This window comes from Haematobia irritans, chromosome 5 (genome assembly GCF_050003625.1).
Source record: "Haematobia irritans isolate KBUSLIRL chromosome 5, ASM5000362v1, whole genome shotgun sequence".
Lineage (NCBI taxonomy): Eukaryota > Metazoa > Arthropoda > Insecta > Diptera > Muscidae > Haematobia > Haematobia irritans.
The window spans coordinates 151,362,250-151,381,057 of NC_134401.1; the positions used below are offsets into that span (position 1 = coordinate 151,362,250).

At 31.6% G+C, this 18,808-nt stretch overlaps 2 protein-coding genes across 2 annotated transcripts; one reads left to right on the forward strand and one right to left on the reverse strand.

Annotated features, from left to right (window-relative positions):
* Positions 1 to 261: 261 nt before the first annotated feature.
* LOC142237582 (uncharacterized) lies at positions 262 to 8,822 on the forward strand. The gene is made up of 2 exons (XM_075308938.1): positions 262 to 1,053; positions 8,542 to 8,822. Exons 1-2 carry the CDS (start codon positions 403 to 405, stop codon positions 8,611 to 8,613), a joined length of 723 nt encoding a protein of 240 aa, XP_075165053.1. The 5' UTR covers positions 262 to 402; the 3' UTR covers positions 8,614 to 8,822.
* A 6,196-nt stretch (positions 8,823 to 15,018) lies between these two features.
* Positions 15,019 to 18,539, reverse strand: Cpr49Ab (Cuticular protein 49Ab). The gene is made up of 3 exons (XM_075308939.1): positions 18,384 to 18,539; positions 17,897 to 18,306; positions 15,019 to 15,392 (listed from the first exon to the last, which is right to left on the reverse strand). Exons 1-3 carry the CDS (start codon positions 18,405 to 18,407, stop codon positions 15,143 to 15,145), a joined length of 684 nt encoding a protein of 227 aa, XP_075165054.1. The 5' UTR covers positions 18,408 to 18,539; the 3' UTR covers positions 15,019 to 15,142.
* Between the last annotated feature and the right edge of the window lie 269 nt (positions 18,540 to 18,808).

Here is an 18,808-nt window from a genome sequence, read left to right on the forward strand (position 1 = left end):
GCGACAAATATGAAAATATGCGAATTCTTCCCCCATTCATTCAAAGACAAAGGAAATCGCTATTAGATTAGATTATCATTCATATCAACGAACACAACTACCAGTTATAGAGTGCAGACCCAGATACTATATCTACGCTACGTAAATAGCTGCTTAGGAATTGTGAAAATATGAATATAAAATTATTAAAAATATTGACAAGTTTTCACAGAAGTTGTTTTCTATACGACTGACAGAAATAATCAAAGTGGAATCTTCAGCATTAAGACAATTGTGAAATAGTCTTCGATCGATTCGATACGTGAACAAACAAATTTTCCAATAATTTCAACTCCTTTAGTTTACGGGAAAAACAATTTTGTAAATAGAAAACGAAGAAAATTTGAAAAATACCTCACAACCATGAAAATCTTAGAAATGAAAGGATACCCAGTATTATTTGGATTTGCTTGCATTGCAATCCTTTTTCAGTCAGTTGGTAGTGCTGATAAAGCTACCCCTAAGCCAGGCCGCTATGTACCGGAATTACATGGGGGTCTACGTGGTAAATATGTCCCCGATTTAAGTGGAAAATATATACACATTCATCGTCCCTATGATGGTGGTTATGGAGATCGAGGTCTTAAATATGTCCATGACTCAAAGGGCAACATTTTCGTTGTGAAATCAGATGGTAGTCCAGGCCTTTTGCCCTTGGGTCGCAATGATCATTTACGTTTTATGGTCGATTTCAATTACGATGGTAGTGGCTGGCAAATCATTAAATTTGAATGGTTCCGTGATGGTGATGATAGTTATCAATACAATTACTCCAATGAGAATCGAATATGGGATGTTAAAGATGGCATAGATAAATCCGAAGTGGAACCTTTAAGCACGGAGGAAGAAAATACATCTAATAGCGATGGAGGTGAAGTACTTGGAGAGGCTAAAGACGATGCTGTAATTGATGGTAATGCTGATGGCGGTAATGTCCATGTCGATGCAGAATATGTGAAGAACAGTGGTTACGATTACACTTATACAGAGCGGACTACGAATTCAAATGGAAATGTAAGTTCAATGTTTTCATTGACAGGGATTTGAGAAGAGCTGGATAAAATTCAATTGAGGTCAAATGCATTAAATTGCTATATTCATATAATGACTATGAAGATCTCTCATAGTCATATTCTTTTCATAGTTGGGAGGAAGATGTCTGTTAATAAGATTTTCGGCACACGAATTTCTTGCATTACTCAAGAAATTCGTCATTTCTCGAACAAGCCATAATACAAATAAATCGCATGGATTTATCTGCATTGTCAGGATATATAGTTCCGAGGTCGAATTCTTATTAAAAGTAGGGTGTTATGAGTCCATCTGTAAACTGGTGAATTGATGCAATCCTCATCTCCACACGAATGATTTCATGTAGTCACCTCAAAAGGTATACACAAAGGAAGAATACTTTCTTCCAGAAACGAAATCCCCCTTAACTATAAAAAATTTAATACCACAATTTATAACAATCGATTTAACGGGTTTCTCTAACTTGTTTTAGTTACTATTAAAGAAAATTTCTTATGGACAAAAGGATGTTTTTTGTCTCAAATTTCATTCCTGAGATAAGAAATCTCTTCTTGCAGTGAACTGATTAGTCGAACGAAATATTTGAAGAGTTTCGCAATGTCAAGTTTTGCTAGGCCGAAACTCATATATCCTTCACCAACTTTTTAATAATCTAAAGTATTGATCTATTCGTATTTTAGAGCCATAGAAAAGTCTCGATTCTGTAAATACGACATTGAGATTCATAAATGCTACATTAAAATAAAATTTGATAAAAAAAACATGTAATTTCACAAGGGGAATTTCACGCCGAAAAAGGAGAATATAAAAATGTTTAATTGCCCTAAGTTGGGATGGTTAGTTATAAACCATGGAGAAGTTTCGTCATTGTTTCTAAATCACATGTGGGGTGAACTTGAGAAAAATCTTCGAGGATGAATCAAAACAAAGATTATATAAATTTTTCATATTTAATCAAGGCCCTAGCTCATACATATTCCCTTTCTATCATTGCCTTGGAACCTTTGTGCTTCGTGGAAGTGAAAATTTCATCCGATCCGGTTGAGATTTGGTACGCGATGTTAGGTCATCTGACAACCATGTAAAAATTGATCCATAATTTTGTATATAGTCCCCATACAAACCGATACCCAGACCTCTGGGGCCACTTGGAGGAGTAAATATCATCCGATCAGATACATAACCCTCTAGCTACCACGCGAAAATTGGTTAATATCGGTGTATAACTATTTATAAACTCCTCTATATAAACCAATCAAATACTAAAGAAGCTATTTATTGTGCTTTTTTATCTAAGGCTATGGTAACACTAGGTAAATATTTGACCAAAGTGAGTGTCAAACATTTTTCCAGAATCATTTTCCAAATATCTGGATACCGTTTTTGGAAAATAATCCTACCATGATGTTATATATCCAATATGAGCTAAAATTGTTAGCTGGTTTGGCTGTGGCGACATATTCTTATTTGATTTCTGTCAAATATTTGTCCAGTGTGACCACAGTCCATATGGACTCCTACACTCAAAAAAAAGTTTACTTGGATCCAAAGATTTTGGCCTTCCTTTAAGGATTTTGGTATTGATTCCGAGCCAAAGATGCGGCTTCTTTAAAATAAAGACATTTTTTAGGAACCTTCCTGGCTTTAAATCTAGGATCGATAAAATTAAAATTGGATACAGATCTCATTCATCGAATTTTTATTCTCTGTTTGCGATATATTAATAATGGTATTCATGTTCAAACAAATTCCAGTTTCAAAATTCAAAAAAAAAAAAAAAACATTAAACCAAAGATGCAAATCCTTAAAATAAGTCTTAGCCTACATTTGAATCATTTTTAGCTTAAATTTAAAAATTCAATATGTCACTTGAGTTAAAGACGATTTCTTTAAATTAAAAATGTTTTTCTTTATTTTAAGGAACATTTGCCTTACTTCAAAGATCTACAATTTCAACAGAGGGACGCAAAATTTTAAGATTTGTGTCCTAAATGAAAAAAATTTTTGAAGCAAGGATTATAAAATTTCTATTAATTAAAATGTCATTATTTTAAAGAATTTTGTCCTTAGCATTGCCTAAATTTCGAGCCCTAAAATTTAAGTTGCATAATCTTCCATATTAGGTCAATATTTTTTTCAGTGTAGCAAAAAAAAAAAAAAAAAACGTCGTCAAAAAAGTTGTGAAAATATTCTTTTGTTGATCCGGAAGTAGTGCAAAATTTGCGCAGAGGCGATGAATTTAACATGGTGTCCACTATTTGAACAGCCGTTGCACTGAATTTGCATCACTTCTTAAGGTGTGATCCGAATTCATTATTTTGGATGTGAATTCAATTTGTTTGTGATATTTTGCCAAAAATTAATTTTTTGATTTTATTTTCCCAACGTTTCAAGAATGGATTTAACATTTTTCTCAACAAAATTGAAAACAAAAATACTATAAATATTAAAAAAGCGAGTTATAAAAAATTTAATAAAAAGAACTTCCTGTGTAGTTAAAATAAATACCATCATTGGGAGGATATTTTTAGAAGTGATTTTAAAGTGTATCTTTGAATAACTTCCATACAATTTAAAAGTCAATACGCAATCCATGGTGGATGTTTAATAAAATACAGGCCAGCCTTTTGGGCCATATATCGATGTCCTCATTCCAGAATACGCTAAGTCGTCTTAGCATTGTTTGATTAAGTTCGTTGTTTTTTATTCGGATTGATGTGCATTGCATCCTGTCAAAAGTTCGAATTTATTGGACACTTCTATCAAAAGTTATGGTTAATATTGTACGTAGCCTGTGACTAAAGTTTTAAAAATTTCCAATCCAAAAAGGGCAAAAAGCTTTGTTCGGTCTAAAGTGGTCTAAGTCATTTTGAGCCATTTTCTATTATCACTATTTTCGTACATACTAAAAAAATCTACAATAAACATGATTTTAAGACCGCAAAAAATTTGAATTTATATCTTATACGGTTTTTGAGAAATTTCAAAAAAAAAACTTTGAACTTGTTTCCTGTAAAATTCACTTTTTAGACTTAGCGTACGCTGCATATACTGCTGCATACCTAGTGTGGATCCAGAAGAGGTGCAAAATTGGTGGAGAAGCAATGAATTTAACATGGGCTTGTTATAGGACGGGTGTCCACCATTTCAACAGCCTTTGCACTGAAAATGCATCACTTCTTAAAGTGAGATCCGAATTCTGTGTTTTGGATATTTTGGAAAAATTTTGAGATATTTTGCCAGATAAATATTTTTTATGATTTTCAATGCATTCGCTTAACGATTTTTTTTTTGAAACACAATGTGATATCTCTTCAAAAGGTGTTTTCATGCATATGATTAATGTTTTAAGTAATCTCGTAATAATTATAAGATATTAATGTTAAGTTTATCTCTCGAAGGCAATTGTCTTACACAGAGTTATAATCATGGAACTGTGACTTTAATCAATCAGAATACTTGCTTGGTGTGAATTTTTAATTCCTGATATTTCCAGTTTTCATGTCATTCTTTTGTCATTTATAATTAAATGTTAATGCAAATATATTGACCATTACGTGGCAAAAATTCCACAGTCAAAATTGTTTACAATTGTGAACAAAATTGTTGTTACATTTTTATTGAATCAAAGAATGTTTAATTTTTTAATACACCCAGAGACGGAATATAATAACCTTCCAGCAAAAGCTGGGTTACCACCAGTGATTCCCCCAGCATTACCGTTCATCAAAAACTTACTACTTGCGGTATTACCGGGGATTTAAAAATAATATGTAGTCCAAAAGTCATTACATTTATTAATATCAGTTCAAAATCCCCATTTTTATACCCTCCACCATAGGATGGGGGGTATATTAACTTTGTCATTCCGTTTGTAACACATCGAAATATTGCTCTAAAACCCTATAAAGTATATATATTCTGGGTCGTGGTGAAAGTCTGAGTCGATCTGAGCATGTTCGTCCGTCCGTCTGTTGAAATCACTCTAACTTCCGAACGAAACAAGCTATCGACTTGAAACTTGGCACAAGTAGTTGTTATTGATGTAGGTCGGATGGTATTGAAAATGGGCCATATCGGTCCACTCTTACGTATAGCCCCCATATAAACGGACCCCCAAATTTGGATTGCGAATCCTCTAAGAGAAGCAAATTTCATCCGATCCGGCTGAAATTTGGTACATGGTGTTAATATATGGTCTGTAAGAATCATGAAAAAATTGGTCCACATCGGTCCATAATTATACATAGCCCCATAAAAACCGATCACCAGATTTGACCTCTGGAGCCTCTTGGAAGACCAAAATTCATCTGATTCAGTTGAAATTTGGTACGTGGTGTTAATATATCGCCTCAAACACCCATGCAAAAATTGGTCGAAATCGGCCCCAATAAATATATATATATAGGCCCTATATAAACCGATCCACAGATTTGACCTCCGGAGCCCCTTGGAAGAGCAAAATTCATCCGATTCGGTTGAAATTTGGTACGTGAAGTTAGTATATGGTATCCAACAACCATGCAGGAATTAGTTCATATCAGTCCATAATTATATATATTTGACCTCCGGTGCCTTTTGGAGAAGCAAAATTCATCCGATCTGGTTGAAATTTGGTACGTGGTGGTAGTATATGATATTTAACAACTATGCCAAAAGTGGTCCATATCAGTCCATAATCATATATAGCCTCCATATAAACCGATCCCGAGATTTGGTTTTGGAGCCTCTTGGAGGAGTAAATTTCATCCGAGTCAGTTGAAATTTGGTACTTTGTGCTAGTACACGCAAAAAAAATAGTTGTTTCCTCCCAAACGAAATTTTAGACAAACAAAGTTCGTTTCTCATTTGCTTTTCGCTGTAAGGAAGTGTATTTGGAAGAAAAGTATATACTTTTTGTGATAAACGTTTATTCCAGGATGTAAAAACAATTTCATAAAGACAAACTCAAAAAAAAAAAAAAAAAAAAAACATTGTTTTCTTGCTAATTGCATTTTCCCTGACATCTTTCTCACATCAACGAGTTTTTTTTAGTTCTCAACACCTTTTCCTGTAATACCAACAATGTAGAAGAAATTATACGATTTTATAAATTTTTAAATTTTTTTTTACCTTTCGCCTGGACGGAGAATCGAACCGCGGACCATGCACTTTGTAAGCCAACACACTAACCACTGAGCTATGTTCCTGTTATGGTCATCAGTAGATAAATATCCATATAAGTTATATTTATATAGCATAGCTTGCGGCGCCCACGAACCGAATAAACAAAGTTTATTTAACAGAAACAAACATTTAGTTTGGCACCGTGGAGCAGTGGTTGCTACGTCCGACTTGCATGCCAATGGTCGTGGGTTCGATTCCTGCTTCGTCCAAAGTTTTTTTTGTTTTTTTTTTACATATATTCCAGATATGTTCGGAAATTTTCAACATTACATTGTAATATATTAAATTTTGAACTGTAAAATGTGTCTTATTAAAGACCTAAAGTCAGAAAAGAACAGTGTTTGATATAAACGAAATGGACTGTGTTGTTGTTTCAAAAATAACTTTTTTTATTAAAAAATAAAAATTTTGTAACAAACGAATTTTTTTGGTGATAAAAGTTTAAAATTTTCGAAGCAATTCAAAAAACTCTAACAAAAGAAAAACGTTTTCGGTACACGTTTTCCAAACGTTTTTTTTTTTCTTTGCGTGTATATGGCCGTTAACAACCATGCCTAACTAGGTCCATATCTGTCTATAGTTATATATAGCCATCAGATAAATCGATCCCCAATCACACAAAAATTGGTCCATATCAAGTTCATAATTGTATATTACCCCCATATAAGCGACCCCATATTTCAATTCTGGCTCTCTACGTATTGTCTAATATATACCACGTATGGACTAACTCACAATTTGGAAAACGATGTTAAGAAGTTTTAAGATACCACAACTCTAGTAATTCGATTGTGGATGACAGTCTTTCGTAGAAGTTTCTACGAAATCCATGGTGGTACATAAGATTCGGCCTGGCCGAACTTACGGCCGTATATACTTGTTAAAATATTTTTTTTTGTTATTTATTTATTAATTATTTTGGAATCCTTCATGAATAATGTTTCTAAATTAATTTATTCTTTAACATTATTTTGAGTAACTACTTGTTCAAGTTGATAGCTTGTTTCATTCCGAAGTTAGCATGAAACGCACATAGCTAGATCGACTCAGAATTTCACTACAACCCAAAATTTATATATACTTTATGGGGTCTGAATTTTTCGATTAGGGTGTTCAAATAATAAATTTTTTGTAAAGTCGGTTTTTGTTTAATCGAAAAATACCAATTTTTTAAAACCGGGTTTTCGGTTTTTTATTTTCCTCTAAACCGGTTAAAACCAAAAGCGAAGGAAATGAGCGAAAATGTTTTTTTTATTTTTCTTTAAACCGGTTAAAACCAAAAAAAAAAGAAATTAACGAAAATAGTACTTCTTATTAAACCTTCATTGTAATAAATTGACATTTTGAAAGAAACTAAGGATTAATTCATGCTATACTTCCAGTTTGATAGAAAAAAAAAAAAAAATAATACCGCTAAGGTCCTCTCTTTGCAAGTAATATCTTCATTTATTTTATATGAAAATATTCGTTTACTGATGTTAGATGTCAGACTACAAGCCTTCAGTGCATTGTATATACTGAAAGAATTTTTTTGCTTTTCTCAGGAGCTAAATTTTAGACAGGCTACATTTTCTCTTGATTTTGAACATTTTTGATAGACAAATAAAAAAAAATTGAGACAATCGCGACAATACTTCTCAATGATTTCGGATTTATTTGCTCTTAAATAAGGGATTTTACAACCAAGCGGAATTTTATTTGGCTAAGATTCGTTCATTCCGGAGGAAAATGTTTTTCTTTTTTGGGGTACATATTTATATATGCAGTTTTATAGACAAAATGCGAAATCATCGTAAGAGATTATTTTGTGCTACTTTTTGAAAAAGTGTTGGAAGTAGTAAGATGTTTCTCATCTTCAGTACCTCTTTAGAAAAATTTCGACTTTCGGAAGAAACATATAAAAAAAGTACAGAGTTTTCGCGATTGACCGAAAATGCTTATTTTTTCACTATCTGGTTTCGGTTTGTGTAATTGAATCCGATTAACTTGTGTCTGTTTCGATTTGTTACAAACGAATGTTGGAGTTTATAAAAATGAGTATTTTAAATGTTTGGGACTGAGAATTCATTCAAATTTTAAAAATATGTTTATTTTTTAATGACACATATTGTATACATTCGACTCCTATTTGGGAATAGCGTTTCGAAATCGAAGAATGGAAATCAATTTCCTTGCGCTTAAAATAGCTTTCGTATCTTACTTGGATACTTTATAACAAAAATCAAAATGCAATTTTTGAAATATAATATATCTTCAGTTAGTTAATCCATATCGATTGATTTTCTCGTTTTCTTTTGTTTTCAGAATAAAAATCTACAAAGTGCCATCAAAGATGTCTTGGAATTCATAGAAGTCAATATATTACCGACATTGTAAAATAATTGCGGAAAAATTCAAATCAACTGAAAACAGGAACAGTTTGTTTTAATTCCCATTTTTATTATAATACAAGATGCTTACATTTGTATTTGCATCATCATAAATAAGTGAATTTATATTTACGATAATATTTGTTTAAATATCGTAATAAATTATTTTATAAAGTGAAATTAAATTTTTAATAAACCAAAAATGAAAAAAAAAAATATTGCCTGTCTTAATCGAAAACAAGTGTAAGAGATCTCCCGTAGGGATGAGATGTCAAAAATTTGTATCCTAATTGTATCCTAAAACGTTTATTTTTAGAATAATGAAATAAGTAAGAAACTGGCTCAAGTAAAACAGTCTATATGATTGGAACCTGGGAATTGGATAGGTACTGTACAGAGTGGATGATGTGTATTGCAACTAACTTCAGCTTGCTTTCATTTCTAAACTGGTAGTTTAATTGTATTCAGGCATAAATTTATTCGTGAACGAATTAAAGCGTGATAGTGTGAATGAATCTTTTGTTTCTCGTACCATTTTCTGCATAAAAAGAGCTTTCTAAAAAGTAATTTGGATGCGCGAATTGTGATACGAAAGTAGTGCAAATTTAAATGATCTCCAATGAAGTAGTACTCCGGAAGTACTCCGTTTTCGATTCTTGCATTGCTTTAGAAGTTGTTCGTTTGAAAGAGGAAATTTTAAAAAATAAATTTTTTTAGCACACTCAACCTCAAACGCTACACGCAGAGAAGAAACATGATTGCCACAATCATATTCGAAGAGCAAAATAATATGATAGCAGCTATTTTTGCGGCGACCATGTAACATTTTAACCTGCAACCATGTTGGCTCAGTGAACATGGTTCTAAGAAAAATACAATTGTCCTCATCTAAAATGTTATTATATTGACAAAAAGAATTTTGTTTCCATTAAAAGACAATGGTCACGATCTAAAATGTTATGTTATTCGTCAAAAATGTTTTTCTTCTAGTTAAAAGAACATGGTCACAACCTAAAATGTTTTGATTTTTATGAAAAAACTTTTTTCGTCGTCGAAAAAAGGACGCCACTTGAGAAAAGAAAACACAAAATTAACTTTATTTATTTGTTTTTATTTATTTATAAACTAATTCATTGTTTATTTGTATTTATAATGCCGTTCAAGCAAACATCATATATTTTTACACACTCTATTTTATTTCAATTTCAACAATAAGTAATTATTCCATATTTACATCGTGCCCATCAAATGTACAAACGCAGGCATCATGTAACTGCAAATAAAAATAAATGATCCATATAGCCAAATGCAGAACAAAAAACAGGTACATTTTTCAATTACACTTTCCTTGTTTGTATTCACATAAAACCACGTGCCATTTCTGAATAAATAAATTAACACAAAACACAATAATTCCGTATTCTCCGTCCATTCCAAGAAACAATCAACACACGACTGACGCGCAAAATGAAAATCGTGTGTACCTGCTCAATGTTTTTATAAAATTCTTGTCGCTGCAAAAAAATTAAAAAATTAAATGGTCACGAAAACAATGTACATGGTCTTTATGGCCATGTAATGGTTGTAGACATGTCTATACGTAAACTATAAAAATATTTTTTTCTCTGCAAAAAAGTAAAAAAATTGAATGGTCAGATACATGATTTTCCTGACCATATAATGGTCTCAAATTCTATCATTTAAATAATAGAACATGTTTGCGGCATATGAGAACCATTTAAATGCTTATTGCCAACATATATTTTTCTCCGCTCGAAAATTATTTTTACAAAGACAAAAAACATGGTTTTCGCGACAATTACATACTCTAAATAAGCATTAAATGGATGCGGCAACCATGTCCAAACATGTTTTTTCTGTGCGTGTATTGACCACGAAACTTCTCAAGATGTCCTTTTTCTTACAAATTAGTATTACCATTTTAACGTGAGATTATTGGACATGAAAGACTGAGGAATTGATTAAGCTATTGAAAAGAAAACGCCAGATACCAATCCACAAGGAATTTGATCACCTCAAACATGTTTTAAAAGCAAAATGTTATTTTTGTATGGTTACCATGTAACATGTTTGTCACTAAAATTTTATTGTCTCGTTAAATATAACCTGCTTGCCGAAATCAGATACATGATTTCCGATAAAGTAACATGGCTGCGAAAACCATGTTACATGGTCACCACCCAAAAATAAAATTTTGCTCTTAAAACATGTTTGAGATGATCGTATTCCTTCTCTGGGTGTGACTAGAGTGACTGCTGGGTAATGCAAGTTTCCATAGTCTTTAATTTAAATTTGGCGGGATTAAATGATTTAATTTGGGTCATATATTCTAATTTCCTAAGGAAATTACATGCGAGAATTAATTATTCCTTCCCCAGAGAAGGAATATGATCACCTCAAACATGTTTCAAGAGCACCATGTTAATTTTTCACAGCGACCATGTATCATTTTTGTCGCAAAAATATTCTGTTCTCGTCAAACATAACATGCTTTCCGAAATCAGATACATAATCTCCGAGAAAAGAACATGGTTTCGACAATCTTGCTACATGTTTTCCGTGAAAAAGTAACATTTTGCTCTTGGAACAAGGTTGGGGTGATCATATTCCTTCTCTGCGTGTTCCAAATTTTTATACCATCCACCATAGGATGGGGGTATATTAACTTTGTCATTCCGTTTGTAACACATCGAAATATTGCTGTAAGACCCCATAAAGTATATATATATTCTGAGTCGTGGTGAAATTCTGAGTCGATCTAAGCATGTCCGTCCGTCCGTTTGTTGAAATGACGCTAACTTCCGAACGAAACAAGCTATCGACTTGAAACTTGGCACAAGTAGTTGTTATTAATATAGGTCGGATGGTATTGCAAATGGGCCATATCGGTCCACTTTTACGTATAGCCCCCATATAAACGGACCCCCAGATTTGGCTTGCGGAGCCTATAAGAATAGCATATTTCATCCGATCCGGCTGAAATTTGGTACACGGTGTAACTATATGGTCTCTAACAACCATGCAAAAATTGGTCCATATCGATCTATAGTTATATATAGCCCCCATATAAACCGATCCCCAGATTTGACCTCCGGAGCCTCTTAGAGGAGCAAAATTCATCCGATCCGGTTGAAACTTGGTACGTGGTGTTAGTATATGATCCCAAACAACTATGCAAAAATTGGTCCATATCGGTCCATAATTATATATAGCCCTCATATAAACCCATCCCCAGATTTGGTTTGCGGATCCTCTAAGAGAAGCAAATTTCATCCGATCCGGCTGAAATTTGGTACATGGTATTAGTATATGGTCTCTAACAACCATGCCAAAATTGGTCCATATCGGTCCATAATTATATAGCCCCCATATAAACAGATCCCCAGATTTGGTTTGCGTATCCTCTAAGAGAAGCAAATTTCATCCGATCCGGCTGAAATTTGGTACATGGTGTTAGTATATGATCTTTAACAACCATGCAAAAATTGGTCCATATCGGTGTATAGTTATATATAACCGATCCCCAATCACACAAAAATTGGTCCATATCGGTTCATAATCATGGTTGCCACTCGAGCCAAAAATAGTCTACCAAATTTTATTTTTATAGAAAATTTTGTCAAAATGTTATTTCTATAGAAAATTTTGTCAAAATGTTTGATGGTCCATATCGGTCCATAATTATATATAGCCCCCATATAAACCGGTCTCCAGATTTGACCTCCGGAGCCTCTTAGAGGAGCTAAATTCGTCCGATCCGGTTGAAATTTGGTACGTGGTGTTAGTATATGACCTCTGACAACCATGCAAAAATTGGTCAATATCGGTCCATAATTATATATAGCCCCCATATAAGCCGATCCCCAGATTTGGTTTGCGGATTCTCTAAGAGAAGCAAATTTCATCCGATCCGGCTGAAATTTGGTACATGGTATTAGTATATGGTCTCTAACTACCATGCAAAAATTGGTCCATATCGGTCCATAATTATATATAGCCCCCATATAAATCAATCCCCAGATTTGTCCTCCGGAGCCTCTTGGAGGAGCAAAATTCATCCGATCCGGTTGAAATTTGGTACGTGGTGCTGGTATATGGTCTCTAACAACCATGCCAAAATTAGTCCCTATCGGTTTATAATTATATATAGCCCCCATATAAACCGATCCCCAGATTTGGTTTGCGGTCCCTCTAAGAGAAGCAAATTTCATCCGATCCGGTTGAAATTTAGTACGTGGTGTTAGTATATGGTCTCTAACAACCATGCAAGAATTGGCCCATATCGGTCCATCATTTGTCCTCCGGAGCCTCTTAGAGGAGAAAAATTCATCCGATCCGGTTGAAATTTGAAATAAGGCCGCTAATAACCATGACAAAATTGGTCCATATCGGTCTATAGTTATGTATAGCCGATCCCCAATTACATAAAAATTGGTCAATATTGGTTCATAATCATGGGTGCCACTCGAGTCAAAAATAATCTACAAAAATTTTATTTTTATAGAAAATTTTGTCAAAATGTTATTTCTATAGAAAATTTTGTCAAAATTTTATCTCTATAGAAAATTTTGTAAAAATTTTATTTTTATAGATTTTTTTCCAAATTTTACTTCTATAGAAAATGTTGTCAATTTTTTTTTTGTCAAAATTTTATTTTATTTTTTTTTTATAGAAACTTTAAACTTAATTTACATGATATTGAGTATTTAATCGGCCTTTTTTAGTTTAATATATACCACGTATGGACTATGTGGTATATGTTACGGTGTTAGGAAGTTTTAAGATGCCTTGCCATCGGCATGTGTTACCGCAACCCAAGTAATTCCATTGTGGATGACAGTCTTCAGTAGAAGTTTCTACGCAATCCATGGTGGAGGGTACATTAGCTTCGGCCTTGCCGAACTTACGGCCGTATATAGTTGTTAACATTAAAATTTAACAAAAATCCTTGTTAATTGCAAAACCTTCGCAAAAGAACTTCCTTGGATGTGAGACAGCCAACTGACAAAGGTTGAAATGCTCGCGGGTAATTTTTACAATATTGAAGCCCTGGATAGACAGACATTTGCGGCGCAAACCATAGAGATTACAACAAGACTTAGTACTATCGCACTCGGCACACGTCAACCGAAGAATGGCTTAATAAGAAGGTTCCTCGATTCAATTCTATTGCACAATCTATTGGACTTGTCATTTTGAAGAGAAAATATCTTGAGATGATCGACCCATCTCAAGACGGCGCTTCGCTGGGAATAGTCCAAAATACCGCAAAGCCAATTTCGTGTGGCGTGTAAAGGCTTTTTAAAGTAATATTTTGATCGTTAATATTCCCGTTTGTGGGCTCGAGTTACTAATCACGATTTGTCAAATTAGGAATTTATTGACACAGGTTTTTAGGAAATTTTCCGTATTCGTAGAAACACAACTTTGGGTAAAGTTTTATTTTCTTTTGTTTCAGATCTTGTGATGTATTGGAATTTGAGTTATTTTGTTTTTTATTCGATCTTTTTTTAAATAATATTCTATATTTTTGCCAAGCTTGAGATCTTTTTGTTTTATTATTTATATATTCAATTCATCAGTCCTGATATTTCGCAATTTTCGCTGAATTGCTTCCTCAGAGGTACATGATATATAAGACAATTACTCTACACAAAAAATTCTTATTAGAGCTAGTGAAGCATCTCAAAAAGATCTCAAACTTGGCAAAAATATAGAATATTATTTATTGGAATTTTTAGAGCTTAAGCTTGTACTTATTTTTCACATCTCTTGGGTTAAGGATATTGAGATGAGGGATTTAGTCAAATTACAGTAACGAACGATAATGTGGACAGCTTGCATACCATACCAAAATGTATATTACTTTGTAAAATATTAAAATAGGATTCTAAGGACAAAAATTCAGTTGTCACACTTTTCGTAGATACCTTTTCCAAATAATTTACATTTGTACATATTGTGGAAGATACACACAGTCACTTACATCATTTCAGCAAGGGTAAGGTTTTATTTTAATTTAAAATATTTCAACATTTTTGTGCCAAACAAAATCCATTTGTGAACAGTCTGACAAATGGATTTTGGCACAAAATATATACCTATTCTAAATAATTAATTTTTGCACATTTTGTAGAAGATATAACAAGTCACTTCCATCAGTATGCCAGGGTATGCCGGTTTTTATTCTATTTTAAAGATTTTAAAATTTCTTCTTAAATCTTAGACAGAAGCGCTTGTCACTCTATATGATGAAACACATTTAGATTATTTTATATTTTTCTGAAATATCCAGAAATGTCGTTTAAAATTTTGCTGTTAGTTTATTCATGTTTAAAGTAGACACTGACATCTTTTACTTCGTTTTATTTTTTTTTTAATTTAAACTCGCTTTTTACACATTCACATTTAGATTTATTAGGTTTACAATAAAAAAAATTATCAAAACTTGTACACATTCCATATTCTTCTTTTTTTATTATTTAACAAAAAATGAAAACTAATACTCCTGGCATTTACTTCTTTTTGTTTTTGTCAGCATTTGCTTCCAAATATGCCAATAATCGTGGTATATGAGGAGGAACCGGTGGTAAATGATCGCCTTGAGGTACAAAACCATTGTCATCAGCTACATATTCGACACGATACAGATTACCATCATCGCCAGTGTATTCATAAAAGCCCTTAGAGCGTAAACCAGAGTCGGTCTGAAGAGATTCAATGCGGCCATTTTCTTCAGCTAAAATGCCATTTTCAGTTTCATATCTACAATGGGAAATTACATTAAAACAATACAAATAAAATATTCGTTAATGATCATTAATAGTTAACACAATGAGGAAGAATGTATACTTTAACAAAGTTAACATTAGCAGATACAATAATGACATTTAACATAGCTATACAGCTATTAAAGATTACAGAAAAAAATCAAAGCATACTTTTAGGCCTTTTTAATAATATGCTTTAAAAATTCTTATTTTACATAACATTCGCATGTTAACTATAGTTAGCCTTTTGTTTTTCTTCCCCACACACATTCAAACATATGCTGTTATCCACGTACAAAGATAAAATCATCCGCAAAGAAATTTTAGATAAAGGAAATTCCACTTTGTTATAAACTATTTCCTTTAACAAGAAATAAAACCGGATTTTTTTTAAAGCTATTCAACCACGGTTGCCACAGTTGCTAGACTTCTAACAAAAAGGGTAGATTTTTTACCGTTTGGTAGATTGGTAGAATTCTTGAAGTTTTGATAGATTTTACAAAATATTCCTCTCCAACTAAGAGGTCCTTCACAAATTTTCTTCCAGGAATACAATTTTGACAAAATTTTCTAGAGAAATAAAATTTTGACAAAATTTTCTAAAGAAATAAAATTTTGACAAAATTTTCTAGAGAAATAAAATTTTGACAACATTTTCTAGAGAAATAAAATTTTGCGAAAATTTTGTGCAGGAATAAAATTTTCTATAGAAATAAACTTTTCTATAGAAATAAATTTTTTAAAAATTTTCCATAGAAATAAAATTTTGACAAAATTTTCTATAGATATAAAATTTTGACAAAATTTTCTATAGAAATAAAATCTTGACAAAATTTTCTATAGAAATAAAATTTTGAGAAAATTTTCCGTAGAAATAAAATTTTGACAAAATTTTCTATAGAAATAAAATTTTGACAAAATTTTCTATAGAAATAAAATTTTGACAAAATTTTCTATAGAAATAAAATTTTGAGAAAATTTTCCATAGAAATAAAATTTTGAGAAAATTTTCCATAGAAATAAAATTTTGACAAAATTTTCTATAGAAATAAAATTTTGTCAAAATTTTCTATAGAAATAAAATTTTGACAAAATTTTCTATAGAAATAAAATTTTGGCAAAATTTTCTATAGAAATAAAATTTTGGCAAAATTTTCTATAGAAATAAAATTTTGACAAAATTTTCTATAGAAATAAAATTTTGACAAAATTTTCTATAGAAATAAAATTTTGACAAAATTTACTATAGGAAATAAATTTTGACAAAATTTTCTATAGAAATAAAATTTTGATAAATTTTCTATAAAAATAAAATTTTCTATAGAAATAAAATTTTGAGAACATTTTCTTTAGAAATAAAATTTGGACAAAATTTTCTATAGAAATAAAATTTTGACAAAATTTTCTATAGGAAATTGATTTTGACAAAATTTTATTTCTATAGAAAATTGTCTATAGAAATAAAATTTTGACAAAATTTTCTATAAAAATAAAATTTTGACAAAATTTTCTATAAAATTTTGAGAAAATTTTCTGTAGAAATAAAATTTTGAGAAAATTTTCTGTAGAAATAAAATGTTGAGAAAATTTTCTGTAGAAAGAAATAAAATTTTGAGAACATTTTCTTTAGAAATAAAATTTGGACAAAATTTTCTATAGAAATAAAATTTTGACAAAATTTTCTATAGAAATAAAATTTTGACAAAATTTTCTATTCGAAATAGATTTTGAGAAAATTTATTTCTATAGGAAATTGTCTATAGAAATAAAATTTTGACAAAATTTTCTATAAAAATAAAATTTTGATAAAATTTTCTATAGAAATAAAATTTTTACAAAATTTTCTATAGAAATAAAATTTTTACAAAATTTTCTGTAGAAATAAAATTTTGAGAAAATTTTCTGTAGAAATAAAATTTTGAGAAAATTTTCTGTAGAAATAAAATTTTCTATAGAAATAAAATTTTGAAAAAAATTCTATAGAAATAAAATTTTGAAAAAAATTCTATAGAAATAAAATTTTGACAAAATTTTCTATAGAAATAAAATTTTGAGAAAATTTTCTGTAGGAAATAAATTTTAACAAAATTTTCTATAGAGATACAATTTTGATAAAATTTCCTATAGAAATAAAATTTTGACAAAATTTTCTATAGAAATAAAATTTGGACAAAATTTTCTATAGGAACAAAATTTTGACAAAAATTTCTATAGAAATAAAATTTTTACAAAATTTTCTATAGAAATGAAAGTTTGAGAAAATTTTCTGTAGACATAAAATTTTGGCAAAATTTTCTATAGAAATAAAATGTTGACAAAATTTTCTATAGAAATAAAATTTTAAGAACTTTTGGTACAGTAATAAAATATTGTGGCAACCGTCTATGCGACGTCTACGTCCCTAGTCTTATTTTTTTGCTTTTATAGAACAATTTTTAGCGTCAAAACAAAAATTTCGTTCCTCAGAATTAAACCGTCCCTCTTTCAGTGCATACTTACAGATAATGATAGCCATCCTCTTCTACTTTATCCTCCAAACGTATAATGGCCCAACCTCCTTTACCCTCTCCACTACCCTTGCCCTTTGGTAAAGGTTTGAAAGTAACTGCTTCGACACCTGCGCCTCTACCTCCAGGGCCAAAGCGATCTTTGTCTGGTTTATAGGGATTGGCATCACCTGTATAGCCTGCATCTAGACGAGCATCATGGACATATTTAACATCTTGGTGAACATAGCGACCATCATTGCCACCACCATATTTGCCATCACCGCCTCCGCGATATTTTCCATCACCACTTGGACGATAACGACCATCACCACTGGATGGTGGTTTGGGGGGTGGTTTATAACGGCCATCGTTTTGGCCCTGAACTGTTAAGGCAATAGCCGCCAATAGTAAAACACAAAACTGTAATATAGAAAATGTTAATCCTTGGATGATGACGATTTCTCTCTCTCCCTCTAGTTTTCGTAACGTATACGCACCATTAAATTAAGTAATCCGTTCATGGCGTTTGAAAATTGTTAGAATAGAATGGTTTTAGAAATGAAACGATTGCTACCATTATCTGGCTATTTATACCAGGCTTAATGCAAATACTGCCCTCCCAGATTGAATTGATGTCGTTGTTACTGATGATGCCAATGTGGACAGTGATGTATCGAATAATGACGATTTGTGGTAGCTAACTCACCTATCAAAACACCCCCTCCTGGCATCTACATCAGCACCCCATGGAGAAGTTACATGGATGACTATACGTTCGCCTCATCCATTTGTCTAATAGTGCTTTTTACATCTTTTTATTAATAATTTAAATTTTTATCAATTAAATGCATATGCTGGCTTATCTGTCAGATATTGCAAGCTGCTGCAGTGTCAAATAAAAAAGTTGTCCATATTAAATGTA